This window comes from Cuculus canorus, chromosome 2, assembly GCF_017976375.1.
Source record: "Cuculus canorus isolate bCucCan1 chromosome 2, bCucCan1.pri, whole genome shotgun sequence".
In the NCBI taxonomy this organism is placed as follows: domain Eukaryota; kingdom Metazoa; phylum Chordata; class Aves; order Cuculiformes; family Cuculidae; genus Cuculus; species Cuculus canorus.
The window spans coordinates 161,759,872-161,779,710 of record NC_071402.1 but is presented as its reverse complement, the minus strand read 5'-3'; the positions used below and the strand labels follow the sequence as shown (position 1 = coordinate 161,779,710).

Sequence of the window (19,839 nt, the reverse complement as noted above, 5' to 3'; positions counted from 1 at the left end):
CCGAAGGGAAGAACCTCAGCTTTGCAATATGGGAAAGCTAGAAAGGAAAAACTGATCTGGTCCAAGAAAATAACATGGAATTCAAATCCCACACCACTGCCCTTTTACAGTAGCAGACGTATCAACAGTGAGACTATTTCCCTGCCGAACATCCGCACGCAATTGCGATCCAGCAAACTCCCCCGGCATGCCAGTGAGCCCGTCCACGTCAATCGACTGCCCGTACAGCAAAGCGGGCGGCCAAAGCAGAGCCTGTGTTGCACGCCGAGTGCCAGATCCTGGCTCATGGTGTGATCGACATGCACCCTCGGATGGTCTCTGCTTCGTTCTTTCTTCCTTTGAAACACCGAAAGACGGAAAAAAAAAAAAAAAGAGGTGCATACAGCACCCAGCGATCGATCAAAAGCTTGAATGCCGACAATGCTGGATTACACAGGGCTCCTCCGGCTTCCCCGGGCCTGGGCAGAACAGGCCAAAGAGTCCCTGGAGACGGACACGCTGCTCCCAGTCACGCAGCAAAGGTGGCAACAACACAGCCTACAGAGGGTACGGGAGAGACCGTGCGTTCAGCCTGGGCACGGGCAGCTGAAGGAGGGGGCCTTCACTTCCCATGCAGCACCAAGAAGAGGAACCTGCAAGAGGGAACGCACAGAAAGGAATGTCAGCAGGGCGACGAGACAAAGTGGCCCTCGGCCCCAAGACAAAAGCACGTTCCTCCTTTGCCCGCGTTTCCTTCTCTGCCCTTCCAATCACCACCACCCCCCACCCCCCACTACAGCCCACCCAAAGAAAGCCGAGAAGAGAACCTCCTTCCAAAGAATGGCAAAAGCTTTCACTTGTCTCCCTGAAAGGAACAGGAGGACTTGCGAGATGGAAAGCAGTGTCACGTTTCCAAAAAGAATAACCATTCCTTCGAATAGTTATTCTGTTAGACGTACTTTGTCAAAAAGACAAACCAAACCAAACTGCATCTCACCCGGTGGAAAGTCGTTACGCTAAGACGTTCTAAATCACATCCATGTGAAAGTCTGACACAGAAAAGCAGCCTGGGGACACTGCTATTTACTCTCCTTTTGGGGCACAAAAGGCTCCTGGCACACCTCTGTTGCCAGGGTCAGACCTGCAACGTGCTGACTCGCAGAAGCCCCGGAGACTGCACACAATTCAAGCTTAACACTGACCACGAGCCTAAGAAACACACACTGGAGAGCGAGAGGTATGACAGCAAGGCACCTCTTCCAGACACACACATTGTTGCATGTTGGGCAAGTGCCTTTCACCAAAGCCTCTGCAGGAAAGGGATTCAGCCCAGCAGTGAGGGACAGCAATCGGGTTAGGAATTTTGATCTAGTTCAGGTACACGATATTTGTATAAAGTAACAAGGCCAAGGGGTTAGTCTCCGGAGGACAAGGCGCCTAGACCCAAAGCCGGGCCACAGAGAACACGCGGCACTGCCCACGTGCCGTGCCCGAGACACCTGCCTCAGGTAGAGCTCACCTCCATCTGCGTTTCAAGCGTAACGAGAATGGAACCAAGCATAGCACTGAGACAGAGCGATGGCACAAAAGTAACTGCTCCCTCTCTTCTCTGCCTGTCCAGAGAGCGGACACAGATGCCCGTCAGCACCGGAGTCTACCTGAGACGTCGGGAGACTTTGGCACAGTCAGTGGCTGATCGCTGGGCTTCACTCCTGCGCTGCGGTATTTGCGCACCCGGTCTGCCTCATGAACCTGTGAAAAAAGAAATCAAAGCCAAAACGAGGCAAATGGTTGTAGTTTTGAGGAAGGTGAAACTCGCAGGGGAGTTCATCGGTGTGACAAAGGCGGGCGTCGGTCTGTGAGACTGCTTGCTGCCTTGGGCACTGGAGTGAGCCACCAGGAACAGGCAAGGCACGCTTCGAGGTTGTGGATTTTACAAAGATCATTCTGCTCCCGCAACTACGCTTGTGCAGCTCCAAAACCCGGCCATCTCAGCAGAGCTGCCTCTTTCGTTTGTGGGGGTGGTTTTGTTTGTTGGGTTTTGTGTTTTTTTTTTTTTCACACCAGCCGTAAAGTTAAGGAGGAGTCAGTTTGCAACAGGAAAACTCGAAAAGACTGTCTTAAAGCAGCTCAACAGCGACACTTGCTTGTTTAGCAAACTCTCGCATCCCTCCGGATTACTTTGCAGCCCCCCTTCACAAAGAGCACGCTTACCATTTTCTCGTCTTGGCAGAGAAACTTCTTCCTGTTCCCACTGCTCTTGTCACCGTCTGACCCGCTCTTGGTGCCTCTTCCTTACGGCTCCTCTACCTGCCCACCGTTTCTCAAACGCTCGCAGCTCCCTTTTTGTTGCCAGCACAAGGCTTTCAGGAACGTCAGCACCGAAAAGACTCTCTAAGTTTAGAAGCAGGAGGAGACAACATTGGCACACAGACAGTCTAGTGAAGCAGTGCAGTACTAGTGTCGAACAGAAGCCTCCCTCTGGAGTGCTTCAGCTCGTGTGGGCAGTTACTAGATACCTCCGGGCCTCAGGAAAAGAGAAAACCTTATGCCCAAAAGTGAGACGTGTTAGCACAGATGTTACCCCATCACAGATGTTCTCATGGGAGAAGCAAGCACGCAATTGTTAGTACGGATGAGTTTTTAGCTGGTTCCGTACCCAACAAAGCTCAGTCTGTCATCTATAGAAGTCATCTATAGATGCCTTCACCTCCTTAGAAATGGGAAGAGCGATAGCTCTCTCCACGGGTGCTCTCCACGTCCCACTGACCCGGATCCCGAGCCCGCACACACACCAGTCACTCGTTCAATACAGCCGCCACCTTAGTGTGGGACAGGGGAACGGTGCAGAGATGAAAACTTCCCCGCTCCCTGGGGACACGAGCCGCTACGGAATTGCTCAGGTAAGCGCAGGGCACTGTTGGCTCTGCCGACACAGAAGAGGCAGCGGCCAGTCTAACCATCATTCAGCAACGTCAGTTCTGAGTTAGCAGCCAAGCCTCTGTCACTCAATCTGAAAACAGCTTCGTTTCCTTTCGAAGGACAGAAAGCTCCCGGCAACGCCACCGTGATGGGACGAGCTTTAAACCCTCCTGCCTTTCCAAGCCTTGTTCAAGCTGCGAGAGAAGAGAGTCCATCCAGTGCCAGATGTTAACAAAAAGACCCTCTCCCCCTGCCCCAACTTCACCACTCGCAGCACTGGAAAAGGTAGGCCGAGGAAATCCTTTGCTTAGAAAACCGTATCAAAACCAGAAAGTCACGTCCCGTGTTGCCTGCCAGTTACTTTTGCCAAACATCATCTCAAGAAAATTTCAGGTGCCTACTGCAGGCTTCCCATGAGAAAAGCAGCGGGTTGTTTACACGCCAATAAATCCCCAGGCACAGACGGTCAGCAAAGGGATACAGCTGGGCACAGATGTGCTCGCAAAATACCTTACAGCTCTTCATACAGTTGTGGGAAATCCCATCGCTGACCTCAAAGGGGGAAGGAAATCCTCAAATGCACCAATCCCCAACCCAAAGGAAAAGTCTCTCCCCCAGAACGGGACAGGTCATTGCTCGACTATCAATCCCTGTACAACTCGGGCAGGACGCTTTCTGGAAACAATCACAACGACACACGCTGCTTCAAGTCCGGCTGTGCCCCTCACCCTTCTCATCCTACCGGCTCTGTTCAGCTCTGGAGGGCAGCAGCATCCCATTCATCCATCTGCAGAAGGAACAACTCAGGCTGAGTTGGGGTTCTGACCTCCTCCGGCAGCTTCACACGGTCAGAGGAAGGCAGAGCTTTGAACCCAGACACCTGAAAGAAACAAGTAGAAATATTTCTTGCCCTTTCCTCAGGGGCAGGAAGAAGCCTCAGGAGCTTCATGGAATCCTAGAACAGTGCGGGCTGGAAGGGACCTTAAAGATCATCTAGTTCCAACCTCCCTGCCACGGGCAGGGACATCCCACTAAAATCAGGCTGCCCGAGGCCCCATCCAACCTGGCCTCAAACACCTCCAGGGATGGGGCAGCCACAACTTCCCTTGGCAACCTGTTCCAGTGTCTCACCACTCTCATGGTGAAGAAATTCTTCCTAACGTCTAGTCTAAATCTGCCTCTGTCTGGTTTATACCCGTTCCCCCTTGTCCTGTCCCTGATGAGCCTTTATGAATAGTTCCCCTCCAGATTTCTTGTAGGCCCCTTTCAGGTACTGGAAGGTCACTGTAAGATCTCCTCTGAGCCTTCTCTCCTCCAAGCTCAACTCACTCAGCCCGTCCTCATAGGGAAGGTGCTCCAGCCCCCCGGATCAGTTTAATAGACAACAGCGTGAGGTGTACATTTAGTACACTCTCACCTCCCCTCGGGTTACTTTGCTGCCCTCGTCCACAAAAACAGCCCACCTACCATCCATCGCTCATCTCCTCGGATGAGCAGCTTCTTCTTTTTCCCACTGCTCTCGCCACCATCTGACTGGCTCTCGGTGCCCATCAGCCAAGTCTGCAGAACCCTGGCTGAAAACAGCTTCATTTCCTTTCGAAGGACAGAAAGCTCCCGCCAACGGCACCATGATGGGATGAGCTTTGAACCCTCCTGCCTTTCCAAGGCCCTTTGAAGCTGTGAGAGAAGAGAGCCCATCTAGCGCCAGACGTTAACAAAAATACCCTCTCCCCCTGCCCCAACTTCAGCCCTTGCAACACTGGAAAAGGCAGGTTGACTCAGAGCAAATTGTTTGCATAGAAAATCATATCAAAGCCAGAAAGTTGTGTCCCGTGTTGTCTGCCGCTTACTTTTGCCCAACATCGCCTCAGGAGAATGTCAGTTGTCCGCTGCAGGCTTCCCACAAGAAAAGCAGCGGGTCGTTTACAGGTCAGTAAATCCCCAGGCACAGAGACGGTCAGCAAAGGGATCCAGCTGCGCACAGCTGCTGCTCAGAAAACACCCCACAGCTCTTCATCCACTTGGGGGAAACCTCATGGGGGAAAAAAAAAAAACCTCCAACACACCAATCCCTAACCCACAGCACGAGTCTCACGCCAAGGACAGGACAGGTTGTTGCTCAAACTCACATCCCCATACAACTCGGGCAGGACGCCTTCTGAAACAATCGCAACGACACGCGCTGCTTCAAGTCCGGCCGCACCCCTTACCCTTCTCATCCGATCTGCTGTTTGCAGCTCTGTACAGTGGCAAGCGCTCCTTGATCATCCACGCGCAGAGGGAACGGCTCAGGCTGAGCGTGGGTTTTGACTTTCTCTGGCAGCCTCAGACGGTCAAAGGAAGGCAGAAGTAGAACCTTGAACCGGGACACCTGAAAGAAACAACTGGAAATATTTCTTGCCCTTTCCTCAGAGGCAGGAAAAGCTTTGGGATTTTAACAGACGACAACACGAGGTAAGTCCTGCCGCACCCACTTCACTTCAGTGCCGGAACCCGAGGCAGCTTTGAGCTCGTACCCCCTCTCTTTCGGCAATTCTTCCAGCATTTCCTCTTTTCGTATTTGCTACGCTCCGTCACGGGCACCGGAAGAGAAGGGGCAAATTTCCACGTGCCTCTGCTCTGGCGTTTTCGGTTCGAAGGGCACCGCAGAGGCTAGCTTTGCTCACAGGGACCACCTCGTTTTCCTAAAGGGACATTACCATTAGGATCCGGCACAGCAGCAGCTGGAGGTTTAAGTTTTCGCAGGGAGGCTGCAACTCCTCCTAAACAAAGCCACGAGCGGTTGAGCCGCGTTCGTAACAGCAGCATGCGAGTTACGAACTCAGAGAAACACTCGACTGGACACAGTTTGCTCAAGAAACTGTCTCTTTCACGAAACTAGGATCGGGAATAAGGTTTCGGTCACCTCCCCGGAAAGCACCCTCTCAGCCGTGGGCAAATTCTGCCCAAAGAAACAGTTCTAGCCCCCTTGCCAGCCCCATACACCGTCTGCGGAACACTGCTCACGTCAGCGCATCACCCGTCTCCCGTGTGCCCCCTCCCTAGGCAAAGGGCATCTTTAACACAACCATCCTAAGGCAGCAGGGGTTGCTGCAGTTGGAGAATCCACAACTTTCACATCCTATGGGATCTAGGAGCACACAGAGCCTTCTGCGTTTGCTTTAAGAATGAAATCTGCCCAGTTCAGGCAGAGAGAGGCAAAAGAAGCCACCTCAGTTGCAGACACCCTCATGCTACGGAAGCTCCTGGTGCTGCCGGCTCTCATTCAGCAAGGATGCCAAGCGTTGCGTTACCTTTCCACTCCTAGAGGTGGTTCCTCTGGCTTAGCAAGCGCTGGAGAACTGATGACCAGACAACAGCTCCAGCTGCAGATCCTGAGAGCAAGCAACCCACTTAGTTACACTGTCATCCATCTCCATGCAAACTGAACACAAGCATTATACCCTTCTGGGGCCCTGAGACGCCTCTATGGGCTCGTCAGGGATCCAACCGCTTCCTGAGGAACCGTGTCAGCCAGCCTGTGCACGTTCTGCTTGGCCATAGCCTTCAACGGGGCTTTCCCCTGACAACCGTGACATGACATCTATTCGTGCATAAGCAGGCACGTACACACATGCAAAGAACACTCAAGGGAAACAACACGAGGCCTCACTAGGCAACAGCACCGTGAAGACGTTCCCATAGAAGCAAGACCAAGGCCTTCTCATTTAGCCAGTGAAAAGCATGTAAAGTTCATTCTCCTTCTCCCTCCGCGCCGTGCCAGCTCACTCACCAGTATCGATCGTGGTGGGACAGAAGACAGAAGAATACCAAGCTTTGAAAAAGCGGGGCTCTTCCGTGAGACTTTTGCCATATTTTCTGCAACAAGGACATTCTCCAGACTGGCTTTTTGGGCTGTGAGGAGAGACGTGCACGATACGTTAGGAATTTTTAATGCCACCTCAGAATATCACTGCGACGCTAACAAAGTCATTTGTCAAGTTGCAGGTGACAATCGGAGCTTAAGTATGAAAACAGACAAACACCCCCCCCCCCCCAACGATGAATGATGATGCAGTCAATGACATGACTACGCCACTGGCACAGAAGCCGGGCCAAGAACAAGGAACACTCCAAGCCCTCATCCAAAGAGAAACAAATCAAGGAGCTAGAAGCAACTTCCCAGACCAGGAGTCAGCATCACAAACATCATCCTTGCTCAGAGCTGCAATGCGGATGTTTCTCCTCTCACCTGAATGTCAACCGCTTCCATTGCACCGTGGTCACCCTCTTCCGCCATGAGCATACAAGAGAGATGGGAAGGCTCCATAGTGGTCTGCAAGAACAAGGTACATCTAAGAGGTGCATGTGCATTTCCCTAAGGTACTTGAGGTACGGACTTTACAGTTAACATTAAGATTGCGCCAACTCCCGTTCCATAATGGTGTTACAGGAAATATTTTAAAGCAAATACTAAAAATAACTCTAAAAACATGTTAAGCCTCAAAATATACGAGAAGGCTAAACAGATATTCTGTGTAACTGGAGATGATTTGTAGCAAGCGTAACGGATGTTGCATCGTTGTAAAACTGTGCGAGATGGAAGGGTTTAAAACGCAAAGAACCCTGGTTATAGAAGGGATTCAAAAAAGCCACCTCCCTCCTAAATCTCTTTATACTGACAATATAAAAGCGCTTTCCAAAGCTCCCCTTCCCCTCCTTTCCCCCCTACTTCCCTTTCTTCTTCCCCACCGTTTTTCCCCAATTTGCCCCTTTTCCCCCTCATTCCTCTCCCTCTTCTCTCCTCTCCCCCCCCTATTCCCCCCCGCCCCACCCCCCCACCCCTCAAGCGGGGATTTCCCCCGCGGGGCCGCACGCAGAGCGCAGACACAGCACCGAAGCCCCCGAACCGGCCCCGGGAGGACTGCGGGTCACGGAGAGCGAGCCCGGAGCGGCGCCGTCAACCGCGGAGTGCGCGCGGGACGGAGCGGCGCGGACGGCCATACAGTGCTCACCCACACTGCTCCCGCCCGCCCTCCGGCCCTCCGCTCAGAACTCGAGCCGCGCCTCTCTGAGCGCCTCTGACTCACGAGCGCAGCCCCGTTCCAGCCGTGCACGAGCGGTGCCGGCGCAGCAGCGCCCCGGTCCCCGGCGGACAGCGGGCACGGGCAGCTCCCGATCCCCGCCCGCAGCAGGTCTCTGCCGCGCTCCCGCCCTGCGCTCCGCTGCCCGCAGAGCCGCCCCCGGGCACGGCGAGGCGGGGCGAGGCGGCCGCTCGGGGCCGCCTCCCGGGATGTAGGCGCCCGTCCTGGCACCTGGACGTGGCCACAACGCGGGGGCCCAGGGTGGCCGGTACTGCTCGGGGCGGGAGCTAAGGGGAACCGAACGCAGCCGAGCCGAGCCGGAGCTCAAGGGGCTGTCAGGGGCCACAGGGGGACGTGAGGGACATAGGGGGCGCGGGCACCCCGGGCAGGGACAGGAGAGCTTCGGAGGGAGACTAGGGGGACACGGGGCGCTATCGCTCTCCCAGCCCAAGCCTCCAAGCCTCCATCCTACTGGCCGCGTCCGGCGGCGAGCGCTGTGGGAGGCAGGACACCGAAGAGCAGAGCCCACTCGTGCCGAACGGTGGCCGGGCGGAGCAGAGAGAAGCCGAGCGGCTCCGAGCCGATCTTTGAAATGCCCCGCCCCGCCCCTTCCGGGTAGCCCGGCCCTGTGCGCACCGCCTTCCTCCCCCTCCCGGCCGCGGCGCGGCAGCACTGGGTCCCCGCCTCGTTCAGTCCCTAGCACAGGGCTTCCAGACCATGGGAGCGCTCGCTGCAGGGCCCGCCTCCCGGGAGCTCTGCCGGCGCTGATTGGTCGCTGCTCTCTGAGTGACGTGCGGATCAGCTAATGGGAGGTGTCACTTCAACACCCGCCCCCGCTGATTGGCTGCCGGGGACATCCCGCTGCCGCAAACGGCGTTGTAGTCATTGAAGTTGAGCTGTCACAGCGGCTCACGCGGCGCTGCCCCCCACAACCCTCACCCGCTGCTGGGCTTTGGAGCATTGTAAAATGTGCCCTTCCTCGGCCCGACCCTGACCAAGAAGCCAGTGCTTTGGTGCGGTTCTGTGGAACACAGATGCTCACGGGCAGCCCCGCGGCAAACAGGGCTGCACTCATGTTTGGATGCGGCTGAAGGCTCCACGCTTCCTGCACCGACAGGACAGTTTCAGACCCATCAACAGCCAGGAAATCTCACTCACCTTAACTGCTCTCCAAACAAAAGCTGAAAGAGAGAGGTTGCATTTCATAGACTCATAGAATCGTTAAGGTTGGAAAAGACCTCTAAGATCATCCAGTTCAACCGTCAACGCAATCCACTGTGCTTACTAAACTATGTCCTGAAGTGCCACATGCACACATTCTTTGAATCCCTCCAGGGATGGGGCCTCCACCACTGCCCTGGACACCCTCTGCCAGAGCCTCACCACTCTTTCAGTAAAGACTTTTTTTTTCCTAATAAACCCAGCACTGTCAACTCCACCAATAAACCATATCCCCAAGTGCCAGAGCAACGTGGCTTTTTAATCCCTCCAGGGTTGATGATTCCACCATTTTCCCTGGGCAGTCTCTTCCAGTGCTTGACAACCCTTTCAGTGAAGGAATTTTTCCCAATATGCAATCAAAACCTCCCCTAGCACAGCTGGAGGTCATTTCCTCTTGTCACATCCCTTGTTTCTCGGGGGCAGAGCCTGACCTCTACCTGGCTCCGGTCTCCTCTCCAGGAGCTGCAGAGAGTGATGTCGCCTCCCCTCAGCCTTCTCTTCTCCAGCCTAAACAGCCCCAGGGCCCTCAGCTGCTCCCAAAACATCTGGGCTCCAGACCTTTCCCCAGCTCCATTCCCTTCTCCAGACACGCTCCAGATCCTCAAGATCTTTCTTGGAATGAGGGGCCCAAAACTGAACCCAGGATTCAAGGCGTGGCCTCACCGAAACATAGGTGGTAGTGACGTTTCCTCACCTGGAGGCAGCACAGATTGCAATGACAGCTTTCCGCAGGCAGCACGTGCTGTTACCAGTGGACAGCAACGTGGCAGCACCCCGGCAGCACTACCAAATTTTGAGGTGGAGCCGAGACAGAAAGGTACACAGAAAACGATGGGGAGAGGAAGGAAGAAGCAGGGTCAGGGAGCAAGCCAGACAAAGAAAAGAAGGAAGGATAAAGCTGGAGCTGTAACTATGGCATATTGAACATTATAGAAGAAGGAACTCTGATTCTTTTATTAAAGAGGAACCTATGGGCAAACCCTGTTGAGGTGTGGCAGCTGCATAATTCCTACCTCACTTCTTGGCATCCACCTCCAGACCCAGCTGCAGCTTTGGTGTTGACTGTAACAACCAATATTGACCACAATCAATGTACTCCAAATGATCAAGCACCTGCCCTGGGGAGGAGCCAGACCTCTCCAGTAGTACATATTTCTCACTTATTCAGGATGAAAGCAGCTAAAGATTGATCCAATGAGGAAATGAATTTACATGCGAATGATCTAAAGAGCAATGGTTCTCTTGTCAAGTCCCATTAAAACTGATAAACATACATCCCTCTGTGTGTGTGTGTGTACACAAGTGAACAGGAATCTAAAACTGTGACACCATTGTCAGGAGCGAAAAGAAACCAACATTACCTGTCTTTGTTAAGACACATGAGGTCAGTGCAAGAGGTACAAAGGAACAAAGTATTTATTGTTAAAAGCTTTTATACGAATTACTTGGCATCATACAATGAAGATGTGGTGGCTACACAGCACAGGGAGTTTCTCTCCTTCTCCCTCCCCTTTATTTACGTGTTTGCTCACTCTCACAAACCCACAGCTGCGTGGTTTTTTTTAATGGAGTTCTTTTCTTCAGTGAGATTGGAAAAGGTGTCTATCATACAGGATCTGACAGAACAGATACATCCCATTAAACAACAGAGCAGTTACAGACAGGAGACCTCTTTATTCAGGAAAAAAAAAAAAAAAGAGGTTGCTTTGCCCCTTGTCTCTGCACTGCCATAAAAGGGTTCTGAACACAAAAACAGACCCAAAACCCCAGTACCTGACTAACATTTTGTTGAAATCAGGAGCCCCAAGATCTGGACCTATATTGATTCGACTCAGCTTCTGCACATAAACTCTTTAACAATGTGGTGTGAAACCCTTCCAGCTGTCGCGATGTCTGCACTACAACCACCATCCTGCTGTGTTGGACAACTGAATGCCTGCTGAGAACAGCGGAAAACGTTTTGATGCTGTGTCTCAGCCACTCATGGAACAGTTGGTCCTGTCCCACAGGTCCATTCCCAAGCTCCATACAGCTGAGGCTGGCTCTATCCCATGTGCTCCCAACATGTACACACACGTGTGCACAAATTACACCAACTTACAGGGGTTTTCTATTCCCAACACACCCTGCACATCATCCCGTGCTCTGTCTTACTGACACTGCAGTGGTGCTCTGCTCTACCTTTTCATTGTGTTTCCCACTGCTGTGTTCTTCTCTTGGCTCCACAATCAAATGTTTATTTTCCCTTTAATTTCTAAGGAAGGCTTGGTCTGAATCCTGACTCTTGACCACAAAGGACTAGAAAGGGTGTTTCAAACCTGCCCTGTCAACACTGTTTTCCTTGTACTGGTACTCTGGAATTCTGTTTTTCCCATTCCTAGTTGGATGCTCTATTTTATAACAATCTATATTATCATCAAACCATTACCTACCTTCTATGCACAGAATGTTTTTTTTCCAGTATGCACAGGTTTGTATTGTGCTATGGCAGCAACTGAACACCCCAAAACATCTTCTTGTCATCTTTTATACACAGAAAAAGCCAACCAACCTCAACTTAAAATGTATTTATCTTTCAGATCTGCCACAACATGCATGTTCAGCACCGCTGCCTTCCATCTTTGTATGCCCAAGCAGCATTTGGTCCAGTTTCTTCCAGTATTGCTCCACTATTTCTCCACTATTTCTTTCTTTTTTATAACTTCCCTTTCTGCACACAGGCAAGCCCCTGGCTGCACACCTGCAGTAGAGGATGAGAATTCTCTCTGTCCTTTCAGTAAAAGGCCCAAACTGCTTCTGGACAGAGAAAAAAGCATCACCATGTCAAACCCAAGTTTAACCAAAGGAAAGACCCGACAGCTATTCCTAAGACTCATCATTGGTGACCAGTCTTTTTAGGTACAGTAGGAACATGGACAGTGGGAGATATTTGGATATTAGAGACATTTGGATTGTCATCCTCAGTGCCATCAACAGTGGCTGACTCATGCATGTGCACACAGCCTGGGACAGCATTGGTGCTGGACACAGAGTCACCTCCCAGTGATGGTGGTGTGACCGCTGGGCAGCAACAAGACGTTTGTTTCATTAATTTGCTCAGAAAGAGACTTGGGAACAGATTCAGCCAATTCTCTAAAACCAAGCTGTACCCCATTCTGCTGCCAGCTGCGGCACATGACTGAAATTCCTCTATACAAATACAAACAAGATTCGCTGGCAGACATCCCGCAGGCATCTATCCCAGTTCTATGCCCTTCTCACATCCTTGCCTATCTTTCTCTGCTTTCCTTATTCCCGGAGACTGAATGCATTCCCTAAATGTAGCTGCTCTGTTTACCACATACAGAAAAGTTTTACACACTGGACAGCACATGCACACAACCAACACAGCAGCGTAATAAATATGGAATCACAGCAGCCAATGACCCCAACTGCTTTCCCTACTAATGCTTGCTTCTTGTCCTACTAACGGTGTCTGGAAGTCAATAAGATTTCAAGTCATTTGCTGTCTGGCAGCCTCACAGACCCTGCCTATATGCAGTTTAAGACTGCAGGATTTCCTGTTTTACTATAAAAAGAGGTTTTAAGACAAAAAAATTCCAAATGAGGCCATTCCCTGTAAAAGGCCTCAGGCAAAGAGGCTTAACTGTGCTTTTTCTTACCTCAGTGGTTTTGCATGATGGTACTGCCATCCTGTGACTGTAATCAAATGTGAATTTACTAAGGTATCTCTGAAAACAATGGACTCAGTAAAAGCTATGGCACAATTAGTGTGAAGGCAGAGGTATTAAATAAAGGGTGGTAGAGAAGACTCTTCCTGTAACAGGACAGAATAAACCTTTTAGTTCAACTAAGAAAAAACCTGGCAAAGGCAGCAGAAAAGGACACTACTGCAGCAAAATATGTCATTCAGAAGACCTACCTTCTGTACCATGTGTGAATTTCATTCTCTTTCCAAGAAACTGAAAGAAAGGAGTTGAAAAGGAGAAACTGAGTAGAGGATTCTGAGTGCCTCATCGTCTGGACAGAGTTATACTTTGGCAGCTGCTTGTTGGACTAGAAATCATGTTGGACCATTAATGACAAACTAGTCCATGCACTACAGAAAATGAGGGGGAGGAATTTAATACTGTCCCTCCTTCCAAGTAGTTATCCTATAAATTCCCACAGTCTGAATTTGTCGTACACTTACAAAGAAGATGGTTTCCAAGGGATACGCTCTCTGTGCTAGTTAAGGCTGATAGTGCTTTGTAACTCGACAGAATCCTACATAACCAGTATGCATCACACACAGGGGAAATAAATATTCATAGTAAGAGGTAGTTCACCTAGGATCAAGGTGTGAGGCCAATTGAGAGACTGCTGACATCCTGAAGGAAAGAGAAAACTGCAACTTTATATGAAGTTAAGCTTCTTGGTTTCAGCACCAACTTAACTACCAAGGGGGTTCTTTTCATTGCTGATCCCTACTGGCCACAGAGGAACATTTAAGGAATCTTGTATTTTACTTGTAAATACCTGCTGTACTCAAGGCAGGTATCAGCAAAGCACCACTAAGTCATTTTCATTTTCTCAGAATGCCTCATTTCTTGCTTCAGCCTCACTGATACTAAGGATGCCAAAGAAGCTCTTATCTCTGGGATTATTCTCTTCCTCTCAGTACCGCGCATTGATCATAACCATCTAGAGAGACCCATTTCGGTCTACCTTCCACTGCAGGGGCAAGGGAAAGAGAAAGCACTGGAGTTGGTAGAAGAAATGCCCTGACTATACTTCTTTCTTCCAGAGGGGGTCTTCATTCCAGGAATGAAAAATCCTCCTAGCTTCTTTCATGTGGTGAGTTGGCTTCTTGCATTGCTCCAGCTGGAATTAAAAACTCTATTCAGGAATAGAAAGCATTCCACAGCTATAGGAAAGACTATCTTGTCTAACTCCAGAGAAGTTACTACTTGAGACTGTTGGGCAACACAGGATGAGAACTGCATTTATTTCTCTAGATCTGCACTCTCCTGTAACACCCATCTCAACCTTCCCCATCAGTGCCACCCAGGATTCTATGCAGAGCCTGTTACGATTTGCTGTGTAGTGTCTGAACTTTCTGCTAAAACGTAATGATGTGCGTTGATGAATGAACCTTTAATCTTCTTTAACACTGACACTTGTACGGCACTGTCTCTGGCCCAGGATGGTCTGGGACACCCCCCATGGGCAAGATTTCAAGGGTCGCTCTAAAGCTGGTGTTCTGACTGACATGTTGATGGTATATTCTCCACCAGTCAGGAAGCAGGTCCATGTGTAACAGTGAGCTAAGTAACACTGAAAAGTCCACTGGTTTGCTGATCATGATGCCAACGGGATCTTGTAAGCAGTACTTATGTGTTGCGTACTCCCAGAGATTGTTCCAGTTCCTGCCGGCGCTGCTGGATCTGAAAGAAAAAGACAAACTGTCCAGTTCAGCAGATTCGGTTGTTCAGCATCCGGAACATTGACTTATAAACCAGCAGTGTGGGTAATTCCTTCATACCTTGCAGTAGAAATATCTGCTCACAGCCTCTTGAGACCACGGCTCATGATAAAACTCAGCTCTGCGCTCTTCCTCCGGGTTTCCCACAACATCAGTCATCACCTGTGACAAAAATGAAAATACTTTTCACCATAACATTTCTACCACATACAGAAACATTCAGATTTACATGCAGTCAAAATGTATATACATTAATACACTAAAAATGTTCAAGACTGTTCTCTAAGCCCAAAGCAAATAGACAATGAGTGGCATGTGCGCCTACAAACGAAACAAGATGGTCACATACCAACTGGGAACTGCTCCTAATCTCCACTCCTCAGCTGTACCAAGGAATCATCCTGGACACCAGCAGCTGCTGAGGCTAAGCACCATGATCTCTAACAACTGAACAGTACTGACAGTTTAGTTCCATTGCTGAGGAAAAGTTCCCCAGCACTGTATATTTTATTATCCAAATAACCTCAGTAGTTATCCATACCCATGGTAACAGCTTGGAATCGTTAAGGCATTCACATCAGACCAAAGCACAACTCTACACCAGTGTTGCCCTTAACTCAAAGCATGTCTTACTGTGATTCCGAGGAAAGTTACAATAGGGGAAGCCTTAAGGAAAAATAACTCTATCGAAAAGCAAGGAACTTTCAGAAAATCCTAGTAATTCCAGAATGGCCACAGTCCTAAGCTGATGTTTCAGTTTCTACGTAACTGCCAAGAAGGAAAGATTTGGAAAACCAATGGATTGTTTAAAGAATTAGTGGAGGGGACCACCTAGAAAACTGCCATTAGGGACAAAGGAGCTGAACAGAGCTTGCAGCTCTTTAAGGACATTTTCCTTACAGCAAAAAGAGATCTAAATTCCCATGTGTAAGACACTGGGCAAGGAAGGTAGGAGACCTACACAGCTCAGTAAGGACTTCCTGACCAAACTGAAGTGTAAGAAGGAAATGCGGTGGCAGCGGAAGTAGGGACATAGGAATGCTGCCTGGATGCTTAGGGATGGGTCAGAGTTCAGGCAAAGCGAAGCTGACTTTGGCAAGGGATGCAAAGAATAACAAGAAGGGCTTTTACAGGTATGTTGCCCAAGAGAAAAAGATAAAAGAAAATGTATCCCATCACAGGTAAATAAGCCAGGAGAATTGGTGACAACCAACATGGAGAAGGCTAAGTTAATCACAATTTCTTTGCCTCAGTTTTCAGTGGCAATCTCTTGAGTCGCATCTCTCTAGTCCCTGTAGCTCATCCCTTCCATCACAGAAGAAGATCAGGTTTGAAACCATCTGAGGAACATGAAAATACACAAGTCCACGGGACCTGACGAAATGCATGCCAAGGTCCTGAGGGACCCAGCTGGTGTAGTCACTAAGCCAGTGACTTATTGGACATATTGGACTTATTGGACAACATATTGGACAAGTCACGGCAGTCAGGCAAAGTCCCCACTGACTGGAAAAAGGGAGACATCACACCCATAACATCCATATTTTTAAATGGTAAAAAGGAGGCTTGTGGCAACTCCCGACCAGCCAGCTTCACTGCTGTACCCAGTTAAGATTATGAAACAGATCCTGCTCGAAGACACATCAGAACATACGGAAGGCAGGAAGGTGATCAGAGCCAGCTTGGCTTCACCAAAGGAAAATCACATGTAACTAATCTAGTGGCATCTAGGATGGATGTGATCTATCTGGACTTCTGTAAAGCCTTACACATGGTCCCCCACAACATCCTTCACTCTAAACTGGGGAGATATGGATTTGATGGGTGGACAGTACAGCGGATAAGAAACTGGTTGGATGGTCGTATTCAAAGAGTAGTGGTCAGTGGCTCAAAGTCCAGACGGAGATCCGTGACGAGTGGTGTCCCTCAGGGGTCTGTACCGGGACCGCTGCTGTTCAATATCTTTATCAATGATATTGACAGCAAGATTCAGTGCACCCTCAGCAAGTCTGCAGATGACACCAAGCTGAGTGGTGTAGTTGCCACACTGGAAGGATGGGATGTCATCCAGAGGGACCTGGACAGACAGGAGAAGTGGGGCTATGAGAACCTCATGAGGTTCAACAAGGCCAAGCATAAGGTCCTTTGCCTGGGTTGGGGCAATCCTCATTTTCAGTACACGATGGGGGATGATGTGATTGAGAGCAGCCCTGCGGAGAAGGACTTGCTGGTTGATGGGAAGCTCAACATGAGCTGGCAATGTGCACTCACAGCCCAGAAGCCCAACCGTATCCTGGGCTGCATGAAAAGAAGCATGGCCAGCAGGTCAAGGGAAGTAATTCTGCCCCTCTATTCCTCTCTTATGAGACCTCATCTGGAATCCTGTGTCCAGTTCTGGAATCCTCAACATAAGAAGGAGATGGAGCTGTTGGAACGGGTCCAGAGGAGTGCTACAAAGGTGATCAGAAGGCTGGAGCACCTTCCCTATGAGGACAGGCTGAGAGAGTTGGGCTTGTTCAGCCTGGAGAAGAGAAGGCTCCGTGGAGATCTTTCAGTACCTGAAGGGGGCCTACAGGAAAGCTGGAGAGGGGCTATTCACAAGGGCTTGTGGTGACAGGACGAGGGGGAATGGGTATAAACTGAAGAGGGGCAGATTTAGACTAGACATTAGGAAGAATTTCTTCACCATGAGAGTGGTGAGGCACTGGCACAGGTTGCCAGGGGAAGTTGTGGCTGCCCCATCCCTGGAGGTGTTCAAGGCCAGGTTGAATGGGGTCTTGGGCAGCCTGATTTAGTGGGATGTCCCTGCCCATGGCAGAGCGGTTGGAACTAAATGATCTTTAAGGTCCCTTCCAACCCAAACTATTCTATGATTCTATGATTCTATGGAGTGACTGCATTGGCAGATAAGGGCAGAGCAACTGATGTCATTACTTGGGTTGAAGAGATTCTCAGTATCAGAACAGAGAGAAGGATGAAGGGATTTCGAGCAGCCCTGCAGAGAAATATCTGGGGACGCTACTATATTAGATGTGAGCTGGCAATGTGCGCTTGCAGCCCCAAAACCAACTGTATCTTGGGCTGCATCCAATGCAGTGGGACCAGCAGGGCCACGAAGGTGATTCTGCCCCTCTGATCTGCTCTGGTGAAACCCCACCTGGAGTTCTGTGTCCTGTTCTGGATTTGACAGCTCAGGAAGGACATGGATCTGTTGGAGCAAGTCCAGAGACCATGGAGATGATCCAAGGGCTGGAGGACCTACCATACAATGACAGGCTAAGAGAGTTGGGGTTGTTCAGCCTGGAGAAAGCTCCAGGGAGATGTTAGAGCAGCTTCCAGTACGGAAAGGGGCTCCAGGAAAGCTGGGGGAGGGCTCTTGATCAGAGAGTGCAGGAATAGGACGAGGGGAACGGTTTTGATCTGAAAGAGGGGAGATTCAGATGAGGTCTTAGGGGGAAATGTTTTCCTGTGGTGATGGGGAGGCACAGGTTGCCCAGAAAAGTTGTGGCTGCCCCATCCCTGGAGGTGTTCAAGGCCAGGCTGGATGGGGCCTTGGGCAGCCTGATCTAGTGGGGATGTGCCGGCCCATGGCAGTGTGGTAGAACTGGATGGGCTTTGAGGTCCCTTCCAGCCCAAACTATTCCATGATTCTGCAATTCCATAAAACAACAAAATTCTGATGACAAAGTCTCCAGCAACACAGAATCAAGGGTAAATACAGAATTATTAGCATCTTTTTCAGAGTAGCATTGTGCAGTCAGAATTCTGATGCTAGCAGGGCAGAACATTACAGAAAAGGCCCTTATGGAACGAGTGGTCAGTCAGAGAGAACACTGAAAACTGTGCTGGATATGCAGCTAGAGAAGCTCCAGAACACTTCAGTTTGAAAGTTCTTCAAGTTAAAGGCTGCTTTATTTATAAACATTCTTTCAGACACCTGTCCCCCTTTGAATATGATATAAATAATAACCACCATAACCTTAGCAGAGATTTGGAAGACTATTGACTACAAATTAGGATGCTGATATTTGAAAGACACAATGATTTTACTAAAATGATTTCACAGATTCATTAATACAACTAGGTTGGAGGTGTCCAAGTTAAAGACGCAAAGTATGAAACTTTATGAAGAACAAATTATTCATTTTTGCTGGCAAACAACCGAATGTCTTTACATTCCACCTCCTTGGTATTTCAAAGACAGGCTCAAAGACAGCTGATATTTAATCAGCCTACTTCTTAAATAAGATTATATTATGAACTGACAAAACACCTAGATTGTGTTATTGCACTGTCAGATGCTCCTGCCGAATCTTATGCGGCTTTAATTTCACTCCAGTCTTGCTGTCTGATCACAAATTCACCTACCATCCTCATCAAGCACCACTGTTCCACTGGAACTGCAACACAGCCTAAACTGTCTTTCCTGTTTTTTCTTTTCCTGCTTTAGGATCACAGTACTCCACTCATTGTCTGTCTTCCACTGATTTTCCATCCTGGATGTTTTCGCCATAATCTAGACATATTTAGATAAAACTCTTACGTTCTGGTACAAACTGTTCATTCTTCTTCAAACTTTAGCTCACCTTAAGATCCCTACTTTGGGACCGGAGAAGGTCTTGGATGTATCCTTTGGGATCTTTGGAGAAACTCAGCATGAAATCACGTTGTATTTTTAACTGATTTATGGATTCGATTGTCTCATGAATCTGACAGAAAAAAAACAAAGGAGATGTTAATTCCTCTCATGCCCCAGTGACCTCGGGTATCTTTGTAGTAATTCTAAGGTACAAAGGTGACAATTCCACACTACAGGCTTGTGCAGGCTCCCATTGCTTTTTCCCTTCAAAGAGGGAGCTAAATGCAATCCTGCAATGACATTTTGGTTTCATTTGTACTCCTGCAATGCAGGTATGTACAGGATTCTTCTTCACCTCCTGCGCTGGACTGCTGGACAGCATGCTATGCACAACAGTCAGGAGCTAAGTCATGTCACGCTACAACGTGATAATTCCCTGTGTATAATCAGTCTTCCTGCCAATTTAGGGATTTTTCAAAAAAAGGCTATCATAAATATATCTTTAAACAGTGCCCAATACAAGAAAGTGTTTATTCCCTGGTTAATCGCCATCATAGCTTGAATACTCTCCTGCGACCTTTCAAATTTCTAGTGATTGCCTAATCAAGTTC

At 49.5% G+C, this 19,839-nt stretch overlaps 1 protein-coding gene and 1 long non-coding RNA gene across 9 annotated transcripts in view; both read right to left on the bottom strand.

Moving 5' to 3' along the window:
- Positions 1 to 890: 890 nt before the first annotated feature.
- On the bottom strand, positions 891 to 8,536 carry LOC128851219 (uncharacterized). Its single transcript, XR_008448485.1, has 11 exons — positions 7,971 to 8,536; positions 7,133 to 7,216; positions 6,674 to 6,795; positions 6,195 to 6,275; positions 5,418 to 5,585; positions 5,112 to 5,272; positions 4,752 to 4,933; positions 4,369 to 4,578; positions 3,630 to 3,781; positions 2,194 to 2,373; positions 891 to 1,731 (listed from the first exon to the last, which is right to left on the bottom strand). It is a non-coding gene; the product is annotated as an uncharacterized LOC128851219 (long non-coding RNA).
- Positions 8,537 to 12,369: 3,833 nt separating this feature from the next.
- The window catches only part of SMARCD3 (SWI/SNF related, matrix associated, actin dependent regulator of chromatin, subfamily d, member 3), a 73,662-nt gene continuing 66,192 nt past the window's right edge, over positions 12,370 to 19,839 (bottom strand). For all 8 annotated transcript variants that reach the window (XM_054058439.1, XM_054058438.1, XM_009563686.2 and 5 more), the window contains 3 exons: positions 19,236 to 19,358; positions 14,710 to 14,811; positions 12,370 to 14,611 (listed from right to left, as the gene is read on the bottom strand). In XM_054058439.1, the coding sequence (XP_053914414.1) occupies positions 14,558 to 14,611; positions 14,710 to 14,811; positions 19,236 to 19,358 (279 nt within the window). In that variant the 3' untranslated portion in view covers positions 12,370 to 14,557. The remainder of the gene's footprint in view (positions 14,612 to 14,709; positions 14,812 to 19,235; positions 19,359 to 19,839) is intronic.